This window comes from Trichomycterus rosablanca, chromosome 8 (genome assembly GCF_030014385.1).
Source record: "Trichomycterus rosablanca isolate fTriRos1 chromosome 8, fTriRos1.hap1, whole genome shotgun sequence".
NCBI lineage: Eukaryota > Metazoa > Chordata > Actinopteri > Siluriformes > Trichomycteridae > Trichomycterus > Trichomycterus rosablanca.
In genome coordinates this window covers 32,341,839-32,368,006 of record NC_085995.1, presented here as the reverse complement: position 1 = coordinate 32,368,006, position 26,168 = coordinate 32,341,839, and the positions used below count along the sequence as shown (strand labels likewise).

Below are 26,168 nucleotides of genomic sequence, written 5' to 3'. Positions count from 1 at the left end.
GCCGTACTTAAATAAGCAAAATTATTCTGGACAAAAAATTCAACATATAAAATTTAGAAAACAAAACAGTAATCGTGCATAAACATGTGCTGGTTTGTTGCTTGTATAATAAATAGTGTAATATAACTTCCCCCTGTTGTGTATGTTATGATGTACTGTATGTATTGATGTTATAAATCACAAGTCAATTTCTGTTGCTCTTTAGTCCACGTAAATATATCAAAGCCGACTAAACAGTCAGAAAAGAATCGCTTTCTGCTTGTGTAAAAGCATACGAAAAATGTAAACATTCGTTATAACATTTTAAACGATTGAGTTAGAGCTCAAGCCCTGCTACACCCCCGTTGTTCATAAAATGGTGTCGCCTTTCTTTTATACAGGCGCGTTGGGTGTTTGTTGGATGTGTCTCAAACAGCATACTTAGTGCACTAGATAGTCCGAAAATCTTTGCTTTTTTTCCGCTTCAATTGTAATAGACTACATACTGTGATTTGAGACAAAGCCAATTACCAAAAAGACGGTGTGAGATATGGGACAAACAGTTTTCTTACGGCGTTTCTGATTTTGATACCATGGAGCTAGTAGTCTGAACACGTAGGTTCACTGTGGTTGTCTTATTACTGACAAATCTATTTAAAAGGTTAATGTAAGTTTAATTTATGTTCTAATAAATAAATAAGGATAAAGGTATTGTTAACGCATTTACCGAGACCGTGCTGTATAGGCTTTACATAGCTAGCTGACACCAGTGAATGTCACTGCTGCACATGGTTATAAGATAGTATAAGGTAGTAACAGTAGTGATTATGTTTGTTTGTATCTGGTATATGCGGTCAGTTTTTAATTTAATGTATAATTTGTGAATTATATATTTAATTAATTATATAATATGCTTAAAAACTTACTTTCAGATATGAACAGTGTTATGTAGTTCTGAGGTTGGAAACGCTAGAGGTCATAGTGGAGTGATTACAGTAACAGTAAACAGCACTAACGTACTAGTTTCAAAACTTCAGCATTCACGTTCCTCTGGAAGGACTTTTTACAATATGTAGGAGTGTGTTAATGGGAATTTGTGCCCAGTTAGTCAGAGAGTATTGGTGAGGTCAGGAATTTGTGCACAAAAAAATCTGTCAGAAAACTGTTCAGTAAGGTTGAGGTCAGGGCAATGTGCAGGCCATTAGAGTTTACACCAAAATTGTCAAAGGGGTGTCTACATAATTCCGCTTGTTAATTGTGTACAACATAGCCAGTCAAGTATTGTACTTATTTCATCTTTCCAAAACAACTGTGAAATCTCAGTTTCTGACAATACCAATGGGTCATTAGATTAGATTCAATTAACTGTTCACTGAGGGGTTGGGCTGGGTTGTTTACTTTTCTCCTGATGGTCATGATAAGGACCCATGCACCCATGTTATACTGTACATGTAGTTTGTTGTTTGGAGCCAAGATCAATTAATATTTGCCGCATTTTACACACCTTTAGTACAAAATTAGAAACTTGAACGTTTGTCTACAGTACATGTATTCAAAAGCATATTAGGAGTGGCATCGTGGCTCAGTGGGTAGCACTGTCACCAAACAGCAAAAAGGTCCTGGGTTTCGATCCCCATGTGGGGTCCGGGTTCTTTCTGTGTGGAGTTTGCATATGCATAGTTCTCCCTATGTCTGTGTGGTTTCCTCCGAGAGCTCCGGTTTCCTCCCACAGTCCAGAGACATGCAAGTGAGGTGAATTGAAGATACAAAGTTGGCCATGACTGTGTTTGACATTAAACTGTGTGTAAAACGTGACGTTACATTATTTGTTTCAGGAATCTGCTATGTTAATACATAAGTAAACACGCAAGTAAATTGTACGTGTATGTTAAGTATATGATTATTGTCTGATAAACAAAGAGGTTGAATTTCGGTTTGCTTCGTCTTAGCTGTACACATAGCTAGGATAAGTTTTTTTCCACTACCTCTTTTTCTTTTTTTTACCTAAGACAACTTTTACACTGTAGTAATAGACTAAATGTTGACCTTTTTTACCACCAGTTATTATGTATTTCCTTCACAGGTGTGTTTGCTTTTGTTGGCTGTCCCTGCTCTAAAGATGCCAGCTGGTGTATCCTGGCCACGTTATCTAAAAATGTTTGGTGCCAGCATATTATCCATGTTTGCTGGCGCAGAGTGTGTCCATCAGTATTACCGCCCAGATCTGGTAAGACTGCGTTTTATGTTTTATATGTAAAATATAATAGTATTTAGTTTTCCAGTTTGGGTTCATAATAATTTTGTGTTCCTGTCTTATAGAGCATCCCCAATATTCCTCCAAAACCTGGAGAACTGCAGACTGAACTTCTTGGATTGAAAGCAAGACAGCCAGCCTCAGAGAAACACTGATGCTAAAAGTTTTTTTATAGAACTGTATCTGTATATATGTAAACAAAACATCATGTTGTAAACATATTATGAGTAGGTTGGTCACACTGGAGTAATTGTTTTTTATTAAATAAATTAAAATAAAAGCATTAAGTTATTTGTAACGCCTTCATTTTCTTAAATATATCAATGCATAATTAAAGCCATTTTAGTAAATACTACTTAATACATTTGACATTTTTGTTCACAGCTGTCATATGTAACAGACTTATAATAGTGGTAAATGGTCTGATGAATATCGAATTGTGTAGTTGGTGTGGCAGTGTTTTTTTCCAAATAACACAGTTTAGTACAAATGTTAATCCAGTTTAGCTTAGATTTATTCCAACCCCAAAGAATATAAACTGGCGCAGCCTGTGCACAACGTGGATTTATGGGCAGACTCTGCTCTGGAAACAGGCCATCATGCTGCATTTTGGTCAATCCACTCTGCAACACCAGGTGAGTTCTCAGAAAAAAATAAATGTGCATTGCACACCAGAGGATAAACAGACCGGACTGAGCAGCTCAGTATCATGGTTTAAGAGAAAAGCAGGTTTGCCAACAAAGTAACTGGCAAGTCTGAAAGGGAAACACCTTGATAAATAGAAAAACATCCACTTTGACCAAATTAACACCCACAATTCACATTCCTAAAATCTTAGGTTTGCCGCTTGTTTCAGGTAACAGGAGTTTCACATGTTCTCCCAGTATCCACACACAGTACTTCCCCCACTGTTCAATAACATAGAGAAGGTGAACTGAATGCACTAAATTGTCCCTATACATGCATAAGTGTCCTTGTGACAGATTGGTGTCCTGTCCAGGCTATATCCCTGCCTGCTGTTTCTATTCAACTGTTTCATGCAACCTACATGCTCTTTCCTATTTTAATTCTAAACAGATGACCCAGACATGTAGAAAATGCGTTTTATTATAACAGACTATGTTACAGTTATTACTTGGTTACTGTTATTATGTTATGTTATTATTATGTAGGGATAGCCGTGGCCTAGTAGAGCTTTAGGCTATCAATCAAAGGGTTGAGAGATCGAATCCCAGCTCTGCCATGCTGCCACTGTTGGGCCCTTGAGAAAGGCGCCGTTGCTGACCCTGCACTCTGACACAAAAAGCTGGGATATGTGAAGAAATAATTTTGTTGTACTAGTTACTACGGTAATGTAAAATACCTTTTATTATTTAATAAAATAACTTTTATTATGAAATGAGAGTGTGAAAGCGGAAGTCCTGAGTGTGAGTGAGTGAGTGAGTGAGTGTGAGAGTGTGAGAGTGAGTGAGGTTGTGGTTGGTATAAAAGCTGTAACCAGGACCGTTGGGTTTATTTATTCTCACCACATGTAGTTCTGAGTTTCTGCTCCAGTACTGACCTACACTAACATGCCGGCCTGGTCTTTACCCCTCTCCCGCCTCACTGTTACCCGGAGCAGTGTTGGAAGCTTCTTTATTAACCCTAAAGCTTTTTATTCTGGATTTAGAGCTACAGCTCCGGTCTCACGCTGGCTGACATGTCGCCCCGCGTCCCGACAACCAGTCCTGACAGGACAGGATCAGTCTGCGACCGGCATGAGCTCCAGCACAACCGGGGGAGAAAACACCAGCGACCGGCTGTGGTCTGTTTATCACCAAACTAAACAACAAACTGAAGGTTAGTGTACATATATTATATTATAATAAAACTAAACAACAAACTGAAGGTTAGTGTACATATATTATATTATAATAAAACTAAACATCAAACTGAAGGTTAGTGTACATATATTATATTATAATAAAACTAAACATCAAACTGAAGGTTAGTGTACATATATTATATTATAATAAAACTAAACATCAAACTGAAGGTTAGTGTACATATATTATATTATAATAAAACTAAAAATCAAACTGAAGGTTAGTGTACATATATTATATTATAATAAAACTAAACAACAAACTGAAGGTTAGTGTACATATATTATATTATAATAAAACTAAAAATCAAACTGAAGGTTAGTGTACATATATTATATTATAATAAAACTAAACATCAAACTGAAGGTTAGTGTACATATATTATATTATAATAAAACTAAAAATCAAACTGAAGGTTAGTGTACATATATTATATTATAATAAAACTAAACATCAAACTGAAGGTTAGTGTACATATATTATATTATAATAAAACTAAACATCAAACTGAAGGTTAGTGTACATATATTATATTATAATAAAACTAAACAACAAACTGAAGGTTAGTGTACATATATTATATTATAATAAAACTAAACAACAAACTGAAGGTTAGTGTACATATATTATATTATAATAAAACTAAACATCAAACTGAAGGTTAGTGTACATATATTATATTATAATAAAACTAAACATCAAACTGAAGGTTAGTGTACATATATTATATTATAATAAAACTAAACATCAAACTGAAGGTTAGTGTACATATATTATATTATAATAAAACTAAACAACAAACTGAAGGTTAGTGTACATATATTATATTATAATAAAACTAAACAACAAACTGAAGGTTAGTGTACATATATTATATTATAATAAAACTAAACAACAAACTGAAGGTTAGTGTACATATATTATATTATAATAAAACTAAACAACAAACTGAAGGTTAGTGTACATATATTATAATATAATAAAACTAAACAACAAACTGAAGGTTAGTGTACATATATTATATTATAATAAAACTAAACAACAAACTGAAGGTTAGTGTACATATATTATATTATAATAAAACTAAACAACAAACTGAAGGTTAGTGTACATATATTATATTATAATAAAACTAAACAACAAACTGAAGGTTAGTGTACATATATTATATTATAATAAAACTAAACATCAAACTGAAGGTTAGTGTACATATATTATATTATAATAAAACTAAACATCAAACTGAAGGTTAGTGTACATATATTATAATAAAACTAAACATCAAACTGAAGGTTAGTGTACATTTATTATATTATAATAAAACTAAACATCAAACGGAAGGTTAGTGTACATATATTATATTATAATAAAACTAAACAACAAACTGAAGGTTAGTGTACATATATTATATTATAATAAAACTAAACATCAAACTGAAGGTTAGTGTACATATATTATATTATAATAAAACTAAACATCAAACTGAAGGTTAGTGTACATATATTATATTATAATAAAACTAAACATCAAACTGAAGGTTAGTGTACATATATTATATTATAACCAAACTAAACATCAAACTGAAGGTTAGTGTACATATATTATAATAAAACTAAACATCAAACTGAAGGTTAGTGTACATATATTATATTATAATAAAACTAAACATCAAACTGAAGGTTAGTGTACATATATTATATTATAATAAAACTAAACATCAAACTGAAGGTTAGTGTACATATATTATATTATAACCAAACTAAACATCAAACTGAAGGTTAGTGTACATATATTATAATAAAACTAAACATCAAACTGAAGGTTAGTGTACATATATTATATTATAATAAAACTAAACATCAAACTGAAGGTTAGTGTACATATATTATATTATAATAAAACTAAACATCAAACTGAAGGTTAGTGTACATATATTATATTATAATAAAACTAAACATCAAACTGAAGGTTAGTGTACATATATTATATTATAATAAAACTAAACATCAAACTGAAGGTTAGTGTACATATATTATATTATAACCAAACTAAACATCAAACTGAAGGTTAGTGTACATATATTATAATAAAACTAAACATCAAACTGAAGGTTAGTGTACATATATTATATTATAATAAAACTAAACATCAAACTGAAGGTTAGTGTACATATATTATATTATAACCAAACTAAACATCAAACTGAAGGTTAGTGTACATATATTATATTATAATAAAACTAAACATCAAACTGAAGGTTAGTGTACATATATTATATTATAACCAAACTAAACATCAAACTGAAGGTTAGTGTACATATATTATAATAAAACTAAACATCAAACTGAAGGTTAGTGTACATATATTATATTATAATAAAACTAAACATCAAACTGAAGGTTAGTGTACATATATTATATTATAATAAAACTAAACATCAAACTGAAGGTTAGTGTACATATATTATAATAAAACTAAACATCAAACTGAAGGTTAGTGTACATATATTATATTATAATAAAACTAAACATCAAACTGAAGGTTAGTGTACATATATTATATTATAATAAAACTAAACATCAAACTGAAGGTTAGTGTACATATATTATATTATAATAAAACTAAACATCAAACTGAAGGTTAGTGTACATATATTATAATAAAACTAAAAATCAAACTGAAGGTTAGTGTACATATATTATATTATAATAAAACTAAACATCAAACTGAAGGTTAGTGTACATATATTATAATAAAACTAAAAATCAAACTGAAGGTTAGTGTACATATATTATATTATAATAAAACTAAACATCAAACTGAAGGTTAGTGTACATATATTATATTATAATAAAACTAAAAATCAAACTGAAGGTTAGTGTACATATATTATATTATAATAAAACTAAACATCAAACTGAAGGTTAGTGTACATATATTATATATAACCAAACTAAACATCAAACTGAAGGTTAGTGTACATATATTATATTATAATAAAACTAAACATCAAACTGAAGGTTAGTGTACATATATTATATTATAATAAAACTAAACATCAAACTGAAGGTTAGTGTACATATATTATATTATAATAAAACTAAACAACAAACTGAAGGTTAGTGTACATATATTATAATAAAACTAAACAACAAACTGAAGGTTAGTGTACATATATTATATTATAATAAAACTAAACAACAAACTGAAGGTTAGTGTACATATATTATAATAAAACTAAACATCAAACTGAAGGTTAGTGTACATATATTATATTATAATAAAACTAAACATCAAACTGAAGGTTAGTGTACATATATTATATTATAATAAAACTAAACAACAAACTGAAGGTTAGTGTACATATATTATATTATAATAAAACTAAACAACAAACTGAAGGTTAGTGTACATATATTATATTATAATAAAACTAAACAACAAACTGAAGGTTAGTGTACATATATTATATTATAATAAAACTAAACAACAAACTGAAGGTTAGTGTACATATATTATATTATAATAAAACTAAACATCAAACTGAAGGTTAGTGTACATATATTATATTATAATAAAACTAAACAACAAACTGAAGGTTAGTGTACATATATTATATTATAATAAAACTAAACAACAAACTGAAGGTTAGTGTACATATATTATATTATAATAAAACTAAACAACAAACTGAAGGTTAGTGTACATATATTATAATAAAACTAATAATCAAACTGAAGGTTAGTGTACATATATTATATTATAATAAAACTAAACAACAAACTGAAGGTTAGTGTACATATATTATAATAAAACTAAACATCAAACTGAAGGTTAGTGTACATATATTATATTATAATAAAACTAAACATCAAACTGAAGGTTAGTGTACATATATTATATTATAATAAAACTAAACATCAAACTGAAGGTTAGTGTACATATATTATATTATAATAAAACTAAACATCAAACTGAAGGTTAGTGTACATATATTATATTATAATAAAACTAAACATCAAACTGAAGGTTAGTGTACATATATTATAATAAAACTAAAAATCAAACTGAAGGTTAGTGTACATATATTATATTATAATAAAACTAAACATCAAACTGAAGGTTAGTGTACATATATTATAATAAAACTAAACATCAAACTGAAGGTTAGTGTACATATATTATATTATAATAAAACTAAACATCAAACTGAAGGTTAGTGTACATATATTATATTATAATAAAACTAAACATCAAACTGAAGGTTAGTGTACATATATTATATTATAATAAAACTAAACATCAAACTGAAGGTTAGTGTACATATATTATAATAAAACTAAAAATCAAACTGAAGGTTAGTGTACATATATTATATTATAATAAAACTAAACATCAAACTGAAGGTTAGTGTACATATATTATAATAAAACTAAAAATCAAACTGAAGGTTAGTGTACATACAGTGTATCACAAAAGTGAGTACACCCCTCACATTTCTGCAGATATTTAAGTATAACTTTTCATGGGACAACACTGACAAAATGACACTTTGACACAATGAAAAGTAGTCTGTGTGCAGCTTATATAACAGTGTAAATTTATTCTTCCCTCAAAATAACTCAATATACAGCCATTAATGTCTAAACCACCGGCAACAAAAGTGAGTACACCCCTTAGTGAAAGTTCCTGAAGTGTCAATATTTTGTGTGGCCACCATTATTTCACAGAAGTGCCTTAACTCTCCTGGGCATGGAGTTTACCAGAGCTTCACAGGTTGCCACTGGAATGCTTTTCCACTCCTCCATGACGACATCACGGAGCTGGCGGATATTCGAGACTTTGCGCTCCTCCACCTTCCGCTTGAGGATGCCCCAAAGATGTTCTATTGGGTTTAGGTCTGGAGACATGCTTGGCCAGTCCATCACCTTTACCCTCAGCCTCTTCAATAAAGCAGTGGTCGTCTTAGAGGTGTGTTTGGGGTCATTATCATGCTGGAACACTGCCCTGCGACCCAGTTTCCGGAGGGAGGGGATCATGCTCTGCTTAGTATTTCACAGTACATAATGGAGTTCATGTGTCCCTCAATGAAATGTAACTCCCCAACACCTGCCGCACTCATGCAGCCCCAGACCATGGCATTCCCACCACCATGCTTGACTGTAGGCATGACACACTTATCTTTGTACTCCTCACCTGATTGCCGCCACACATGCTTGAGACCATCTGAACCAAACAAATTAATCTTGGTCTCATCAGACCATAGGACATGGTTCCAGTAATCCATGTCCTTTGTTGACATGTCTTCAGCAAACTGTTTGCGGGCTTTCTTGTGTAGAGACTTCAGAAGAGGCTTCCTTCTGGGGTGACAGCCATGCAGACCAATTTGATGTAGTGTGCGGCGTATGGTCTGAGCACTGACAGGCTGACCCCTCACCTTTTCAATCTCTGCAGCAATGCTGACAGCACTCCTGCGCCTATCTTTCAAAAACAGCAGTTGGATGTGACGCTGAGCACGTGCACTCAGCTTCTTTGGACGACCAACGCGAGGTCTGTTCTGAGTGGACCCTGCTCTTTTAAAATGCTGGATGATCTTAGCCACTGTGCTGCAGCTCAGTTTCAGGGTGTTGGCAATCTTCTTGTAGCCTTGGCCATCTTCATGTAGTGCAACAATTCGTCTTTTAAGATCCTCAGAGAGTTCTTTGCCATGAGGTGCCATGTTGGAACTTTCAGTGACCAGTATGAGAGAGTGTGAGAGCTGTACTACTAAATTGAACACACCTGCTCCCTACGCACACCTGAGACCTAGTAACACTAACAAATCACATGACATTTTGGAGGGAAAATGACAAGCAGTGCTCAATTTGGACATTTAGGGGTGTAGTCTCTTAGGGGTGTACTCACTTTTGTTGCCGGTGGTTTAGACATTAATGGCTGTATATTGAGTTATTTTGAGGGAAGAATAAATTTACACTGTTATATAAGCTGCACACAGACTACTTTTCATTGTGTCAAAGTGTCATTTTGTCAGTGTTGTCCCATGAAAAGATATACTTAAATATCTGCAGAAATGTGAGGGGTGTACTCACTTTTGTGATACACTGTATATTATATTATAATAAAACTAAACATCAAACTGAAGGTTAGTGTACATATATTATATTATAATAAAACTAAAAATCAAACTGAAGGTTAGTGTACATATATTATATTATAATAAAACTAAACATCAAACTGAAGGTTAGTGTACATATATTATATATAACCAAACTAAACATCAAACTGAAGGTTAGTGTACATATATTATATTATAATAAAACTAAACATCAAACTGAAGGTTAGTGTACATATATTATATTATAATAAAACTAAACATCAAACTGAAGGTTAGTGTACATATATTATATTATAATAAAACTAAACAACAAACTGAAGGTTAGTGTACATATATTATAATAAAACTAAACAACAAACTGAAGGTTAGTGTACATATATTATATTATAATAAAACTAAACAACAAACTGAAGGTTAGTGTACATATATTATAATAAAACTAAACATCAAACTGAAGGTTAGTGTACATATATTATATTATAATAAAACTAAACATCAAACTGAAGGTTAGTGTACATATATTATATTATAATAAAACTAAACAACAAACTGAAGGTTAGTGTACATATATTATATTATAATAAAACTAAACAACAAACTGAAGGTTAGTGTACATATATTATATTATAATAAAACTAAACAACAAACTGAAGGTTAGTGTACATATATTATATTATAATAAAACTAAACAACAAACTGAAGGTTAGTGTACATATATTATATTATAATAAAACTAAACATCAAACTGAAGGTTAGTGTACATATATTATATTATAATAAAACTAAACAACAAACTGAAGGTTAGTGTACATATATTATATTATAATAAAACTAAACAACAAACTGAAGGTTAGTGTACATATATTATATTATAATAAAACTAAACAACAAACTGAAGGTTAGTGTACATATATTATAATAAAACTAATAATAAAACTGAAGGTTAGTGTACATATATTATATTATAATAAAACTAAACAACAAACTGAAGGTTAGTGTACATATATTATATTATAATAAAACTAAACATCAAACTGAAGGTTAGTGTACATATATTATATTATAATAAAACTAAACATCAAACTGAAGGTTAGTGTACATATATTATATTATAATAAAACTAAACATCAAACTGAAGGTTAGTGTACATATATTATATTATAATAAAACTAAACAACAAACTGAAGGTTAGTGTACATATATTATATTATAATAAAACTAAACAACAAACTGAAGGTTAGTGTACATATATTATATTATAATAAAACTAAACAACAAACTGAAGGTTAGTGTACATATATTATATTATAATAAAACTAAACAACAAACTGAAGGTTAGTGTACATATATTATAATAAAACTAAACTCTTTCTTAATTCATGCATGCTGTTAAAGACAAAGCTAGGATTTGATATTGCCATTTTGGTTCATGCATTTCTGTTTCTTGCTGTCATTCTTTTGACTCAGACTTAATTCCAGTAATCTCAAACAACTTTATGAACCCGGATACCATCTTCGCCAACAATGAGATGAGCTTGCAGGATATTGAGATCTATGGCTTTGACTACGATTACACGTTGGCCTTCTACTCCAGTCATCTCCACACTCTGATTTTCAACATTGCTCGAGACATTCTCGTCCAGCAACACAGGGTCAGTGACTAAGTCTGGAAATGAAAGTGTTTGTATTCTTTTGTACGCTTTAAAGAAAATATGTATTTGTAATTATATTGAACGGGCACCAATAATTTTTTTAATAATAATGTTTTTTGTTCATAGGATTAAAATATCAAATAATAAATCTGTTTGATCCCTTTTTCTTTTTTGTCTTTGGTGCAGTATCCTGAGGGATTGATGGACTATAAATACATCCCCGATTTCGTGGTCCGGGGGCTGCATTACGATGTTCAGAAGGTGTGTGGCTCCTCTTGCAGTTTGTTTGGATAGGAGTTTAATGTAGGCTGGTCATTTGTATCACTGTCCCTTTTTTCAGGCGTTACTGATGAAGATAGATGCCTTTCATTACATCCAGCTAGGAACAGTGTACAGGTAACTTCTTAATGGACAACAGCAATTTGTGTCTTAGGATGGTAGCAAATGTGTTATTAAGATGTAAGAAATCATTATCATCATAACTTTTCAACAACACAGTTCAATGAAACTACAATTTTTATTGAAATTTAGTTTAAATTGTGTTTCTCACACGGAAATGTAAACACAGTATGCTTGCAGTGTAAGTGGTTTCAGCTGTAAGAACACTGTTACTAGGCACTGAAATGCTCTTCGCTATCTGTAAACAAAGGGTTGCCTTAAACTGAGGTTTACAAAGATATACAAAGGTTAGAAGATGCAATGAAAAATACCTAATATGTTGTCCTTTAGCTTTTTTTTTTTACCTTGACCAGCCACTTTTAATTGCCATCAGTAAGCTTCCGACAAAACTTACTTGGATTATTGTAATGTTGGAACACTTAGTTGCATCCAAGATTTCAGCTCCTGGCTGATGATATGTGGTTAAGCTAACTTCTTTAATGTGCTTTAACTATTATACAGCATGCCAGTTCCACTAGCAGATAAATAAAGCATAAAAGCATCACCACCGTGCTATACAGTTGGTACAATGTTGTTGGGTTTAAATTGCTCGTTCTTCTCTCCATAAGACTACTGTTTGGTTACAGAGACTAGATAACTTTTTTTTTTATCTGGGCAGCACGGTGGCTCGGTGGGTAGCACTGTCGCCTCAAAGCAAGAAGGTCCTGGGTTTGATCCCCAGGTGGGGAGGTCCGGGTCCTTTCTATATGGAGTTTGCATGTTCTCCCCGTTTCTGTGTGGGTTTCCTCCCACAGTCCAAAAATGTGCTAGTAAGGTGAATTGGAGATATTAAATTGGCCATGACTGGGTTTGACATTAAACTTGTGAACTGATTAACTTTGTGTAATGAGTAACTACCATTTCGATCATGCATGTAACCAAAGTTTGTAAAACATGATTTTAAAATCCTAATAAATAAATAAATAACCAGCCATTTTTTACTGCCATCAATAAGCTTCCGACAAAACACATTTTTGGATTATTGTAATGTTGGAACACATAAGTACATCCAAGGTATCAGCTCCTGGCTGAAGATATGTGGTTAAGCTACATAATGTAGTGTGTTTTAATTATTATACAGCATGCCAGTTCCACTAGCAGCTAAATAAAGCAGAAAAACCATTACCACTGTGCTACACAGTAGGTACAATGTTGTTGGGTTTGAATTTCTCTTTCTTCTTTCTACAAGACTACTATTTGGTTACAGTGACTAGATAACTTCTTTTATTTATTTTTCATCTGACCATATAATGTTCCAGATGTCTTTTTCTTTAACCTTGCAAATAGCAACAAATACCAGCCATCTGCACTGGGGTTTGGAAGTGAAAGTGGGGTTTTGTTTTTGCAAAATGCAGCTAACTTGCACACTAAATGGGTGCATCTTAGTACAGAATCTCAACTAGATCTGTAATAGATCTGAATCCAATAGATCTTCTTTAAACTGTGGTAAAACGAGATATGCAGCATATACAGGCAGATGTCAAATATGCTGCAGTTAAGTAATGATATGTCATATACCTAAATCACTGTGATGTTTCTAATAAAGTGGTCAGAGAGTGTAGATAGATGAAGTTCTTTCCCGATTTTTAGTACTATGGTAGATGTATTAAAATTATAATTGTCCTAATTATTAATTTATTATTTAACAAGTGTGGAGTGGTTTGTAAAGTGTGTGTGATAATGGAATGCATCTGTGTGTGTGTATATATGTGTGTCTGCTCTCCTCTAGGGGTCTACACGCCGTACCAGACACAGAAGTCATTGCTATGTATGAAGGAAGCCATGTACCTCTAGAGATTATGAGTGACTTTTATGGCAAGGTTGGTGATTTACATGAGCTGGGATTTTCTAAAGTTTTGCATAGCTAAACCTTTTCTAATTTCTGTTCGGTAAGAGTGATTTTAAAACAACTGTTTGATCACTAATGTAGTTTATGTACTTTGTCCCCTTTTAGTAGTTAGAGTAAGAACTAAACCAGGATGTTTGATATCTGGCCTTTTTTATAGCTTAAAAGATAATATACAGACAGCTGATAAATAAAATGAAATCAGAAATGAATGAGCAGAGATACATATGCACAAGCAGCTATCATCTCATCATGTTATGTGGCATCAAAATACTAAACAGGCCCATCTGACCTTACTTTTGACTAAATTTGGTAATTGAAAGGGATTTAAGTGGATTTCATTCACAAAGACTGCTGTTTCTGTTATTGTTTTCAGGAAGTGACAGAAGTAACATTTACATTTTAATTTTTAGATTATTTTGGGGGGGTTGGGGGCTAAGGCAAAGTGGAGTTAATGTGTAGTCCTTTTTGAACTACACTTCAAAGCATTCCCTGCAGCTCATCAAACATGACTCGCTCTATATGCTTCATGACAGAGGTGCCATGTGTAACAGCACCCAGTATTGGAGGTGTAACCAAGGCAGAACAACACTGTGGCTAAAACATAAAAAACTAAAGTTATGAACACCTTTTCTAAAGGTCACTAAATTACTATTGACTGACCCTCTAGTGACCTTCACCAGATTTACAGTCTCTTTATTGTACTGTAGAGTATTGGACTCTTACCGTAAAGAAAGCTAAATACATCTGTTAGACCAAGTTTCATCTGTTTGGAGATAATGGCTCTTACTGTGGTTTAGTGGAATCCTACATTCTCTGAAATTGAAGTAGTTAAATGTGCCCTTTTGGAAGGTGGAGTGGCACCCCTATATCTTTATACACATATTATTAAATTGATGCTAAACTAGTAGTTATAAAAACTAAATCAGACTTGGACACCAGATGTTTTAGGCTGTTTGTTCTATTGAGCAAGAGAAAATTGCAGTAGGTATTATTATTTATTATTGGTTAAATTATTGGTTTTCTTAACTGATAAGTGATGCACCAAAATGAAAATGCTTGGCAAAAATTTAATTTAGAAATTCAGCTTTTTGTATTGCTGCATTAATGGTTATAGATGTCTTTCCATTTTTTAATTCAGCTTTATTTGGGACATGGGTACAAGCAAACCTAAAACAATTTTAAAAATGAATCTGGCATCACTCACTGGGTGCTCTACATAGCCATTAGCAATGGTATTAAAAAAAGGAAATTGCTTCATTTTAGTCACTATTTCTCATTATAAATAAAATGATTTGTACAAAAAACATAATTGTAATGCATCTTCTGATTATACACTTTTTGTCATTTTATTTTGAATAATAGCCTTTCTTGTTTTTTAGAGTACCCATGGACACACTATGAAACAGTTCATGGATATCTTCTCCCTTCCTGAGATGACCCTGCTCTTGTGTGTAAACGATTACTTTATGAAGCACAACATCGATTATGAGCCTGTGCATCTCTACAAAGATGTCAAGGTTAGACCAGAAGAACAGTATAAAACCTTGTTCTTATACACAGTGTACAAAATCTGTATCAGTGGAATCAATGCATAATGTCAAACAAAAAAAAAAAAATTGTCCTCATAGTAACAGAACCGTTCTGTCTGTGTGAACAGATCTACAGCCTTGAATGTTTTTGGGTTTTTTTAACACGGACAGCAGTGATCTAATTTTAGATTGGCATTTCTGCCAGCACCATCTGCGTCTACTGAGGGTGAGGGGTGATACTTTAGAAAAGACTGAGGACTGACCAGCTTAAGTGCAGTTCTAGAGTGCACTTGATTCTACACCTGGCAACCAAAAAAGACCAAAACTGTCTTGTGTTTTGTGCATAATTAGGGATGTCCTGATTCAATACTGAACATCAGTGTTTATGCTGTGAACATGTGTGATGATGTATGATTCAGCTCTACCTTTACCTTTACCTAAATTAAATCACAGCCTGTTTAGGCTTTGTTACAATGAGAATAAAAGTCAGATTTGTATCCGATTTGTATTAGTATTGGCCGATAGTGAGAGCTTTGACGTGTGCCAATCCATCTTGGGGCTTCAGTATGCCCATCCCCCACACATAGCCAATCGTGTGTGTAGATGCCCGGCCAGCCGATCCAGGTTTAACTGTGGTGGGCTAATGTAATAGACCTCTGCTCCACCGAGTGCCCAGAATTAAGCAGTTATTAAAAATTAAATACAACACAGGGGTCCAGCAGTGAAGCTGTGGAGTTGTATGTCCTTCATGGGCATTCTGGGGCACTAACATTTAAAACTAATAATGAGGTGTCTGAATCCTACATTTAAACACAGAATGTTTTAAATCTCATTTAGAGTCACTGATAAAAGCTTTGCTGAGAGATTGTAAATATTTTCAAACTAAATCAAATATATTCCCTTCTTTAGGTTGAGTTTATATACATTTTTCATGAGATCAAGTATATCTATGGTACAAGTGGACAGTGGTATCTCAGCGGGTAAGATACTGGAGTAATAATCAGAAGGTTGCCAGTTTAAGCCCACCGCCACTGTTTGATTTGTATTCAGTGATAATTGTAAGTTGCTTTGATTAAAAGTGTCTGCAGTAAATTTAAAGTAAATACTGTATATTTTTTTTAGATATTACAGCATAGAAAATCATACATAGGGAGTGTATGGTGCAGACATAGGGGCTCCAAACTAAATTTAGTGTGGTGCTCTGGTAAGACTATTAATCAAGGCTTTATTGGCACTGCTGTTTTCTTTCTGCTTAGAATAAAAGTGCCAGAGCTGTCACTTTGGCGAATGTAAATTAATTAGAGGACACACACAAAGGTGACTAAAAGGGTTGCCATGTTTGCTCTGCTTCTTTTGATGCTAAACACTGGTCTTTTGTTCTTGCCATTGATATTTTGTATCTGGTTTATTTCTGTTTCCAGGAGGCCATAAGAGACGTTCATGTGAAGGGAATAATGTATCGAGCGGTGGAAGCAGATATTGGTAATGTAAAAGATTACTTTTTGGTTGAATTGTGTATTTTTTTATTAGAGAATTTTTTTTAAATATTTTATTAGGCATACAAAACAGTACATTTTGCTAAAATATAGCTTGTGAAGGAGCACTGTGTCATGGCTCACTTTTGTCTAAAAAGCTCTTGTTGTATTGGATGTAAATATATGTGGATTTAACACAGTGTGCTTTTTGGCTACAAGCAAACACAAGGTGCAAGGTGAAAATCCTATTATAGAACAGTTTCTCATGTAATGTCTCCTGAGGGCTATTTAAAAGAGGTTTCCAGTCATGCCCTCGCGGATTAAGATTCTAAGACAACGATGTGTATGGTAGATGGTGAAAGCCTAAATTATTTGCAATTTTGCATTAATAAATGTTCTTTTTGAAATGATTTTCAATTTTTTTAAGATGTTTAGCACAGAGTTGAAACCTACAATCCATTTTTGCTTGCAAAGAGTCCTCACCTGTTACCAGTTCACCTGCTTATTCTATAAACTTTTAACTTTTTTTTGCCCTGTTCCAAGATTTTTAAGTTTGGTGCAGGTATCAAATTCAGAATGTGTTTATGTTTACAAAATATAAGTTATTGAGTATGAATGGAAATGAGTTTGTATCTCTTGGTAATATATTTGTTGGGTGTGAAATACTACATCTATTGCATTTATTTGACTACCTGTGAAATACTACCTGATTTAACTATAATGATATTGATGTGCCCCACTGATATTTGTTTTACATTTTTTCAGAGAAGTATATCTGTTACGGTGAACAGACCCAAGCTGTTCTAAAAAAGCTTTTAGCAAATGGAAAAAAAATGTTTCTCATTACCAACAGTCCCTTTGATTTTGTGTAAGTACAAAGCCCTGACATCTTTCATTCTGAATTTCTGCATGAAGACATGAACAAACACTTATAGTATTTGAAAACACTCTGTATATTTGCTTTTCTCATTAACCTGACTGAAGCTAAATGTGTTGTGTTTGTGCTTGTGTCCCACTTTAGAGATCGGGGAATGAGTTACATTGTGGGGAAAGACTGGCGGGACCTATTTGACATTGTCATAGTGCAAGCAGACAAGCCAGGTTTCTTTAACGACCGGAGAAAGTAAGTTTTAGAAACTGCAGTGAGTAATTCAGATCTCGTTCACAGTGGTAAATCAGACATAGATAGATTTCGTTAAGCATTATCCCCAATTTTTCCTAATTTTCCTCCCTTTATAGTCATATCACATTTCGCTTCCTCTGCAGTTCTTGACCCACACTGTAACTATCGCATGCCTCCTTCATTACGTGTGCAGTAGTCAACCACTTGTTTTCACCTGCACTACTTTCTCTGTTACCCCCCACCTCTGTGCAGACGGCATTGATAAGCCAGCAGAGCTCGTAATGCAGCAGTTATGAGGACTCCCCTGTGGCATTTAAACCCTCGGACAAGTCAATCATTGTCCGTATAGGCGCCCAGCCTGCTGGTAGCAGAGCTGAGATTCAAACAACAACATTCGATAACAAGAGTTTTTTTTTTTTTTTTTGTGTAGCAGTTTCATGTAACAATGCTAAGCCATGGCTATTGTTTGTGTGTCTGTTCCTACAGGCCTTTCAGACGAGTTACTGATAAAGGAGTGTTGCTATGGGACAGAATTCACCACCTGAAGAAGGGGCAGATTTATAAACAGGTGCAGTGTGCTCTTTAAGCAGAACCTAAAAATGACAAGAGTGTCAGGGGTCCTGCATATTGTCGCTTGTCTTGTACATTCTGCTGCTGGTTTTTTTTAGACAGTTACACTTATTAAAGGCTTTTCTTCCTGTTTTTGTAGGGAAACCTGTATGAATTCTTGAGACTGACTGGCTGGAGGGGCTCGAAGGTGTTGTACTTTGGAGACCACATCTACAGTGACCTTGCTGTAAGCAATGCTTTCACATACATAATCTATAAACATCCACAGTACTAAAATACCTGAGCTTCTATGTTTATATTAGGTTGCAATTTGGCCTAATTTAAATATTGGCGGCATAACAGAATACATATAAGGTAACATTTATTCTGAATCTAAAAATAAAATGTTTGTTGTTTTTAGTTCACTATACATCATGGCAATATTTGAAATGTTCTTTTGTAATTACTTCACTACATACAAGAAATATTTGTACATCATGTAATAGTTTTAAAATGATAATGTTTAACAGCTTTATATCCAGTTTTTAATTGCTTATCCAGGTAAAGTATTTTTTAATTGGAACCATAAACAGATTCTTATACATCATGCATTAAATAGCTTTCTGTCTGGGTCTTGCCACTTCACTTTTTAATGCGTTTTTTTGCATTTTTCCCAAATGTTCATCCCATTCTAGTGGTATTAAGTTATCAGATTGTATATCACTGTATTTATTTTGCTCTATTGTATAGATTTTTGCTGTATTGTATTGTGGACGGGTGGCTTGGTGGTTAGCACTGTCGCCTCACAGCAAGAAGGTCCTGGGTTCGATTCCCAGGCAGGGCAGTCTGGGTCCTTTTTGTTTTTTCCCCGTGTCTGCGTGGGTTTCCTCCGGGAGCTTCAGTTTCCTCCCACAGTCCAAAAACATGCAGTCAGGTATACTGGAGACACTGAATTGCCCTATAGGTGAATGGGTGTGTGTGTGTATGTATGTATGTGTGTCTGCCCTGCGATGGATTGGCGACCCGTCCAGGGTGTTACTGTGTACCTTGCCTTTTTTATTTTATTTATTTATTTATTTATTTATTTATTTTTTTTTTTTTCCCTTTTTCTCCCCCTTTTAGGGCATCCAATTGTTCAATTTGCATCGTGCTTCCTCTCTGCCTATGCCAAACCCTGCCCTGACCGAGGAGATCGAAGCTAACCCATATCCCCTCCGAAACATGAGCAGCAGCCAGATGCATTTTTGCCACCCACACATTGATGAGTTTGGCAAGACCTAGCGTTGCATGCGGAGAGACACACCCTAAGGGCACTCTTCCTCATCTCTTGTGCAGGCGCCTCTAATCAGCCGGCAAAGGTCGTAATCGCATTCTGACAGAGAGAGACCCACATCCAGTTCTTTGTCCCACCCCCCAACTGAGCAACCGGCCAATCGTTGCCCATACAGCCACTCAGCTTCGAACCGGTGAAGCAGAGCTGGATTCGATACTACGTACTCAGAATCCAGCCCTGGTTGCAGCGTGCCTTTTTTACCGCTGCGCCACCTGAGCGGCTGCCTTGCCTTTTTTTAAAAAATTTTTAAATGCCAATCCCAACCTCTGTTTGTTTTAGTTTTTTATATTTATAGCCCGGATACAGTCTATTTTTAATTCAATACCTTTTAACTTTGGCAATTTAAAAAATAGAGATTTGTGTGGGGCAATTTGGCTTAGTGTTAGAAGGAACAAAGTTATGAGGGTAACATGTTAATTGTGAACCTAATGTAATAAATAAGAAATACTCTGTTATGCATTGTTGACTGCATTATGTAAGGTCAAAAACAAAACAGCAAAAATATTAATTAGCCATTAATCGTTAAACCATCAATTAGTCATTAACCGTTAAACACAAGGTGTGCTGGGTAGCTGGTGTAGATTTGTAATATAGCTGTAGCTACCCAAACTGCTGCTTCTTATAACCTGCTCACAGATCACATATCGTGTATGGTTAGCCATGCTACGTTCTATGTAACAACCCACCCCCACTCATAGAGGCACCCGAACCAGTTCATATATCTCAGTGGCCTGTCTGACCTTTCCTCCCTCTTAGCCAATGGAACTTAGCCAATGGACTGGAGCCATGTCAAGGGTATTCCTGCCACATGCCCAGTGTTTTGTTTGCAACCGGACCCACCGCAACCCTGGCCAGAATAAAGTCATCACAAAGCAAGCCTGTCAGAAATCAGTTTAGCATCAGAACCTTGATGTCGTATAGTGAATGAAGAATTAGAACAAATGATGTACCTCTGTTTTTTAGGACCTGACCCTTAAGCATGGCTGGAGGACGGGAGCCATTATCCCAGAGCTACGCAAGGAGATCAAGATAATGAACACTGAGGAGTATGTGCACACCATGACGTGGCTACAGAGTCTGACCAACCTGTTAGAACAGATGCAGGTGAGAGCACTAAGAGGTTCTATCTTTCTTTTAAACTTTGTAATGGTATCAGATATTATCATTATAATATATTTAATTAGTCACGACAGCTTTATTCAGATATATTATTGTTATAGATAAAATAAACTTGAGGCACAGTTTATAAATCTGATCATGACAAATAAACATGCCTTTTTACAGATATAAAGAGATTTGTTTTCACTGTGTTTGTGGCAGGTTCATCGAGATGCAGCCTCACAGGAAGTGATTCAGCACTGGATCAAAGAGAGGGAGGATATGAGGTAACAAAACAGCAAATTTGTGTTTACTATAAGAGTATGGCCAAAGAAAATCCTTACTTTTGATTGGCCGACAGGTGTGTATTAATTTCTTAGAGTGGTGCAGTTTAAAGGTCGACCTAGTCAAAAGTTACAACTTTTTATAACAACTGTTAATAAAGTAAATGGTAGATTAACATTCACTCATGCCAATAAAGTTAAAATGTATAATTAATTTAGATTAAAACCACTAAAAAACAAGAAATCAATACAATAGAAGAGGAAAAGCTTAATATAAAATTTCTCTTAAGACGTGTAACTACACTATTGTTGTCAGGAATTGCTGTAATATACCTTTAATATCTTAATTTGCAAGTTTATTAATGAACTGTTCACCAACTTTAAATAAAATCTACGTTCATGATGCTTAACTGGTTCTGCTCACTGGGTTTATGTTCGTTGTACTGTTCTACTTTACTGCCACATTTACTGAGTTACTCAAATGAATTATATTTCATCAAATGAATTATTAAGACTCATTGTTATTAGGCTTAGTGATGTGTGTTAAATTTTGATGAAATGCTCTAATTTTGACTAATGATATTTGGTTATCGCTTAAAAGAAATAGGCAAAATTTACATCCGTACATGGTTACAGACTCTGTTACAGACTCTGTGTTAGTCACGGCTCTCCTCGATCATGAGTGGAAGTTGGCATCAGTAGAGATGAAGTGCAATCGAGTAATTTGATATGACTAGATTGAAAAAAGCAAGCTGAACACCACATTGTCAAGTACTGATGCGGAACCATAGCAACTTCCATGTTAAAGCTCACATTTCTTAAAGTAAAATAATGAAGCAGATGTACAAAACCTCCATTTCTTAAATCCTCCATTTTTGTTATAAGAAAATAATTAGAGATGTACCGATCGGGGTTTTTGGCACCGAATTCGATCTCCTTTCAGGGCGATCGGCCCATGGGGGGGGGGGGGGGGGGGGGGGGGGGGTTGATTTAAGAGTCGGTTCATTTTATGCTCTCAGTTATCTCTCTGTGTTTACTGTTCTTAATTATTGTTGTGGTTTTAAATAAACACCAGCTACTACAGAACATTTTGTGTGACTCTCTTACAATAAAAAGCTTAATTAAAAAGCTTAATTGAACCACAGAGCGGTAACCGAGTCAGACTCGTTCTGCCTATGGAGCTAAACGTTTTCTGTCAGACAGAGCAGATGATCCTGAACGAATGAATTTAGTTATTAATAAACTTTGCCTCTGATCGGCTCTGTAACGTTTTCTGTTCTCATCTACATCAAAAGCTAGAACCGCTTACGATTTACCAACGTGAACCACGAATTTATATAATGTGCTCATAGAATCGACTCAGATGGGATTGGGTTGAATTATCTTTTTAAAGTAAATATTTCAATCAGCAAAATTGCATCGTATGTATGACGCACAACGTTAATGATGTTATTTTAGATTGTGAAATGCGATGGTTGGCGCTTTTTAGCTCAAAGTCTGTATCAATCCACTGAGCTGTTAAGCTTAACATGGAGGTGATCTTTGTATATCACGCGATCGGATCTGCTGAATTTAGGAAAAATCGACAGATCGCATATTTTGATTAAAAATCGGCCGATTTCGATACATAGCCGATCGATCCTTCCATCTCTAAAAATAATAGACTTTGCAAAGGAAACAGGACTCAACTTTTTACACGTCTGTTATTCCTGATGACAGAATACTTCATTGGATCTTATCTCTTACATAATATATACATTTATATTGTATATAATTATATCATAGAGTTTGGAAACATTTACTTATAAATTTTGTTTGTGTGTGATCTTGCTCACAGGTCACAGGCGAAAAACATGTTCAACTCTCAGTTCGGGAGTCTGTTCCGCACCTATCACAACCCCACATATTTCTCCCGTCGTCTATCTCGCTTTGCGGACATTTACATGGCCTCCCTCAGCTGCCTTCTTAACTACGACCTGCAGCACACGTTCTACCCTCGCCGCACCCCGCTGCAGCACGAAGCAGCCTTGTGGCCAGAGCAGAACAACACAGGAGCCATGAACACGCCCATCCAGAACCAGCACACGTGATCGAAGTAAAGCAAGAGAAAATACACATTGTTATTATTATTATTATTGTTGTTGTATATTACAGAACATTTGCAGCACTGCTGCTGTTACCAGCTCAGCCACATAAACGTGGTCATGGTTTCAAATCGTACTGGTGATGACACGGCCATCCAACAAAGTAGTAATGAAGGTTTTACCATTTTTTGCATGTTCCTTTTTTAGATGGTAGGGATCAGTTTTAGTAGACAGTTGCATAATTGTACAATTGTCACAGTGTTCAACATTTAGTGTTTAATAATTATAGTACTGTAACTGTGGATCATGTCCACAAGCTGTAGTTCTTTAGTACATTAAAAATGTGTTTACATACACTTGTAAGGGACACGTGTATGTTATGGCACTCTTGGGAATTCACTGATTCAGTTGTTTTATTGACTGGAACACACACCTTTAATTTGAAAAAGCAAATAAACAATACAAACAAACGGAGAAATACCTTCCTAATTACAAAGGGGATTTATTTACCACCTAATTAGTGGGGATTTATTTAGCGGTTTAGAAAGTTCTGTAATGCCATTTAACTTTGTGGCATGGCTTCATATTTCCTCAAATTGATGACTGACTACAGCTATAGGTCAGGAAGAAAACCTGAACTGTTACCTTATGCTGCAAGGAAATTGATCTCAATTGACAGATTCTTAATGGGCTTTCCTGCACTGCAGACCCCTAAGCCTATTGTGAGGTAAAGCTTGCTTAATTGTGGACAGTGACTGTGGACATGGCAATTGTACCCTAACTTGAAAGGTCACTGGTTCAAGCCCCACCACTGCCAGGTTGCCACTGGTGGGCCCTTAAGCAAGGCCCTTAACCCTCATTTGCTTAGACAATATACCATCACAGTACTGTAAGTCACTTTGGATAAAAAGCGTCTGCTAAATGCTGAAAATGTGAATAGCAGACTTATTTTTTGATGATTCTTAGATCGTTTCACCATCTGGACAAATGTTCTAATAAGATGACCCTTTAGGCTTTGGACACCACTCTGCAAAGTACATGTTTTTTTGTTTTTTGTTTGTTTTTTCCCATTTTTTCTCCCCCTTTGGTGCAACCAATTGTTCAATTTGCATCGTGCTTCCTCTCTGTCTATGCCGAACCCTGCCCTGAAGCTTTGCTTTTTATTCAGTGCATTTCTGAAGTCTATGTCTGAATCTTAGCACAGCACAATGCCGGTGATCACAATTTGCGCTTAAAACTTAAAGTTAATGGTTAGCATAGTAAGGCTGTAATCAATTATGCAAACTGTTTCTGGTACCGCCTATGAATTGTGCTCTGCTAGAGGTTTAGGGTTTAAAAGCTATTAAGAATTCATAGAAATAAGCAACCATAAAACTCCATAAAAACCATTAAAAAAAAAAGTTTGAGCCTGAGGGGGATTTTTTCCCCACTGCAAACATATGTAAATCATACTGTATGTATATCTAAATCAATAACAAAATATCATTAACTTTAAACTTTTTGCTCAATCCACCCTCATTTACTTAGATTACAAGTTTTTAGTTTATTTTTTTTAAGTAAAAGCTGAAAACAATCTCAGCAGCATTTGTTTGATAATTCACAGTTAATTTAAATTTTATGAAGTTTAAGTTACTATACTATACTACATGATATAGTAATTTTGGCGTATGCAAAACACACCCTACTATTGTACTAAGGTAATACTAAATTTCACCCTCTTTTCTTGCAGACCGCTTGCAGATTGTTAATTCAGAGACCTGTAAGGGTCATTCCAAATGCTCTTTCTTCAGGTAGTTTATTGTGATTGTCTTGTAGAAACCCGTCTTGTTCTAGCTTCAGTTTCTTGGCTGACTGGAGCACTTCGACTGCTTAACATGCTTAACAGTGGGTAATGCATTCTTTTGTTAGCCCACAGCACTTAATGTGTTTGGCTGATCTAGAGGTCTTTTTTTTTTTTTTTTTTTTTTTTTAAATGAGGTCAAAGATGCGTTTTCCTCTTTCATGCAGATTATGTTTGTAGAACATGTATTTTGTGTCAGCTGGGCGTTTACTTGGTCTTTCAGATCTTGCCTTTACTTTCACAGCTACATTTTAATGCAAGTTCCTAATTACATTTTGAGAAGTGAATGATCCAGAAGGCTTTAATACATTTTATAACCTTCCCCTGCTTTGTAGACATCAATTTGTAAATGTTTTAGTCCTCTGCATTGAGGAACCCATGGATGTTGAGTGCCAGCACAGGGTTAGGAGAGTTGGGTGTTTATTATGCTCTGGAATTGTCATAGGTTGACATTACCTAGTAACAATTCTTAACTTTATTACTAGGACTTTATTGGGGGCTAATAGTTGAACTAAGTTTTAAGATTCTATAACTGAAACTGAAAGGTTGTCCAAATTATTGCTTATGCCAAAATGAATCCTATTTAAATGACTTTTGAATCCAATATTAAGTATTAAAAAAAATGAACAAAATATGTAATCTGTCCAGGCATACCCAAACCTTTGCATACAACTGTTTGTATGAGGGAGAGTCACACAGTT

At 34.2% G+C, this 26,168-nt stretch overlaps 2 protein-coding genes across 4 annotated transcripts; both read left to right on the top strand.

Annotated features, from left to right (window-relative positions):
* Positions 1-523: 523 nt before the first annotated feature.
* Positions 524-2,526, top strand: LOC134319082 (ubiquinol-cytochrome-c reductase complex assembly factor 6). Of its 3 annotated transcripts, none has more exons than XM_063000074.1 (3): positions 524-594; positions 2,063-2,206; positions 2,299-2,526. In XM_063000074.1, the coding sequence occupies exons 2-3, from the start codon at positions 2,099-2,101 to the stop codon at positions 2,386-2,388; spliced, it is 198 nt and encodes a 65-aa protein (XP_062856144.1). In that variant the 5' UTR covers positions 524-594; positions 2,063-2,098; the 3' UTR covers positions 2,389-2,526. The 3 variants fall into 3 exon arrangements, with proteins under 3 accessions (XP_062856144.1, XP_062856143.1, XP_062856142.1); XM_063000073.1 differs by having other exon boundaries at positions 560-646; XM_063000072.1 differs by having other exon boundaries at positions 564-640.
* Positions 2,527-3,728: 1,202 nt separating this feature from the next.
* nt5dc3 (5'-nucleotidase domain containing 3) lies at positions 3,729-25,040 on the top strand. Its single transcript, XM_063000071.1, has 14 exons — positions 3,729-4,072; positions 11,681-11,865; positions 12,052-12,126; positions 12,206-12,261; positions 14,033-14,123; positions 15,532-15,669; positions 17,103-17,163; positions 17,922-18,024; positions 18,178-18,279; positions 18,766-18,847; positions 18,989-19,075; positions 21,125-21,265; positions 21,482-21,546; positions 23,381-25,040. The coding sequence occupies exons 1-14, from the start codon at positions 3,805-3,807 to the stop codon at positions 23,631-23,633; spliced, it is 1,707 nt and encodes a 568-aa protein (XP_062856141.1). The 5' UTR covers positions 3,729-3,804; the 3' UTR covers positions 23,634-25,040.
* Positions 25,041-26,168: the final 1,128 nt, after the last annotated feature.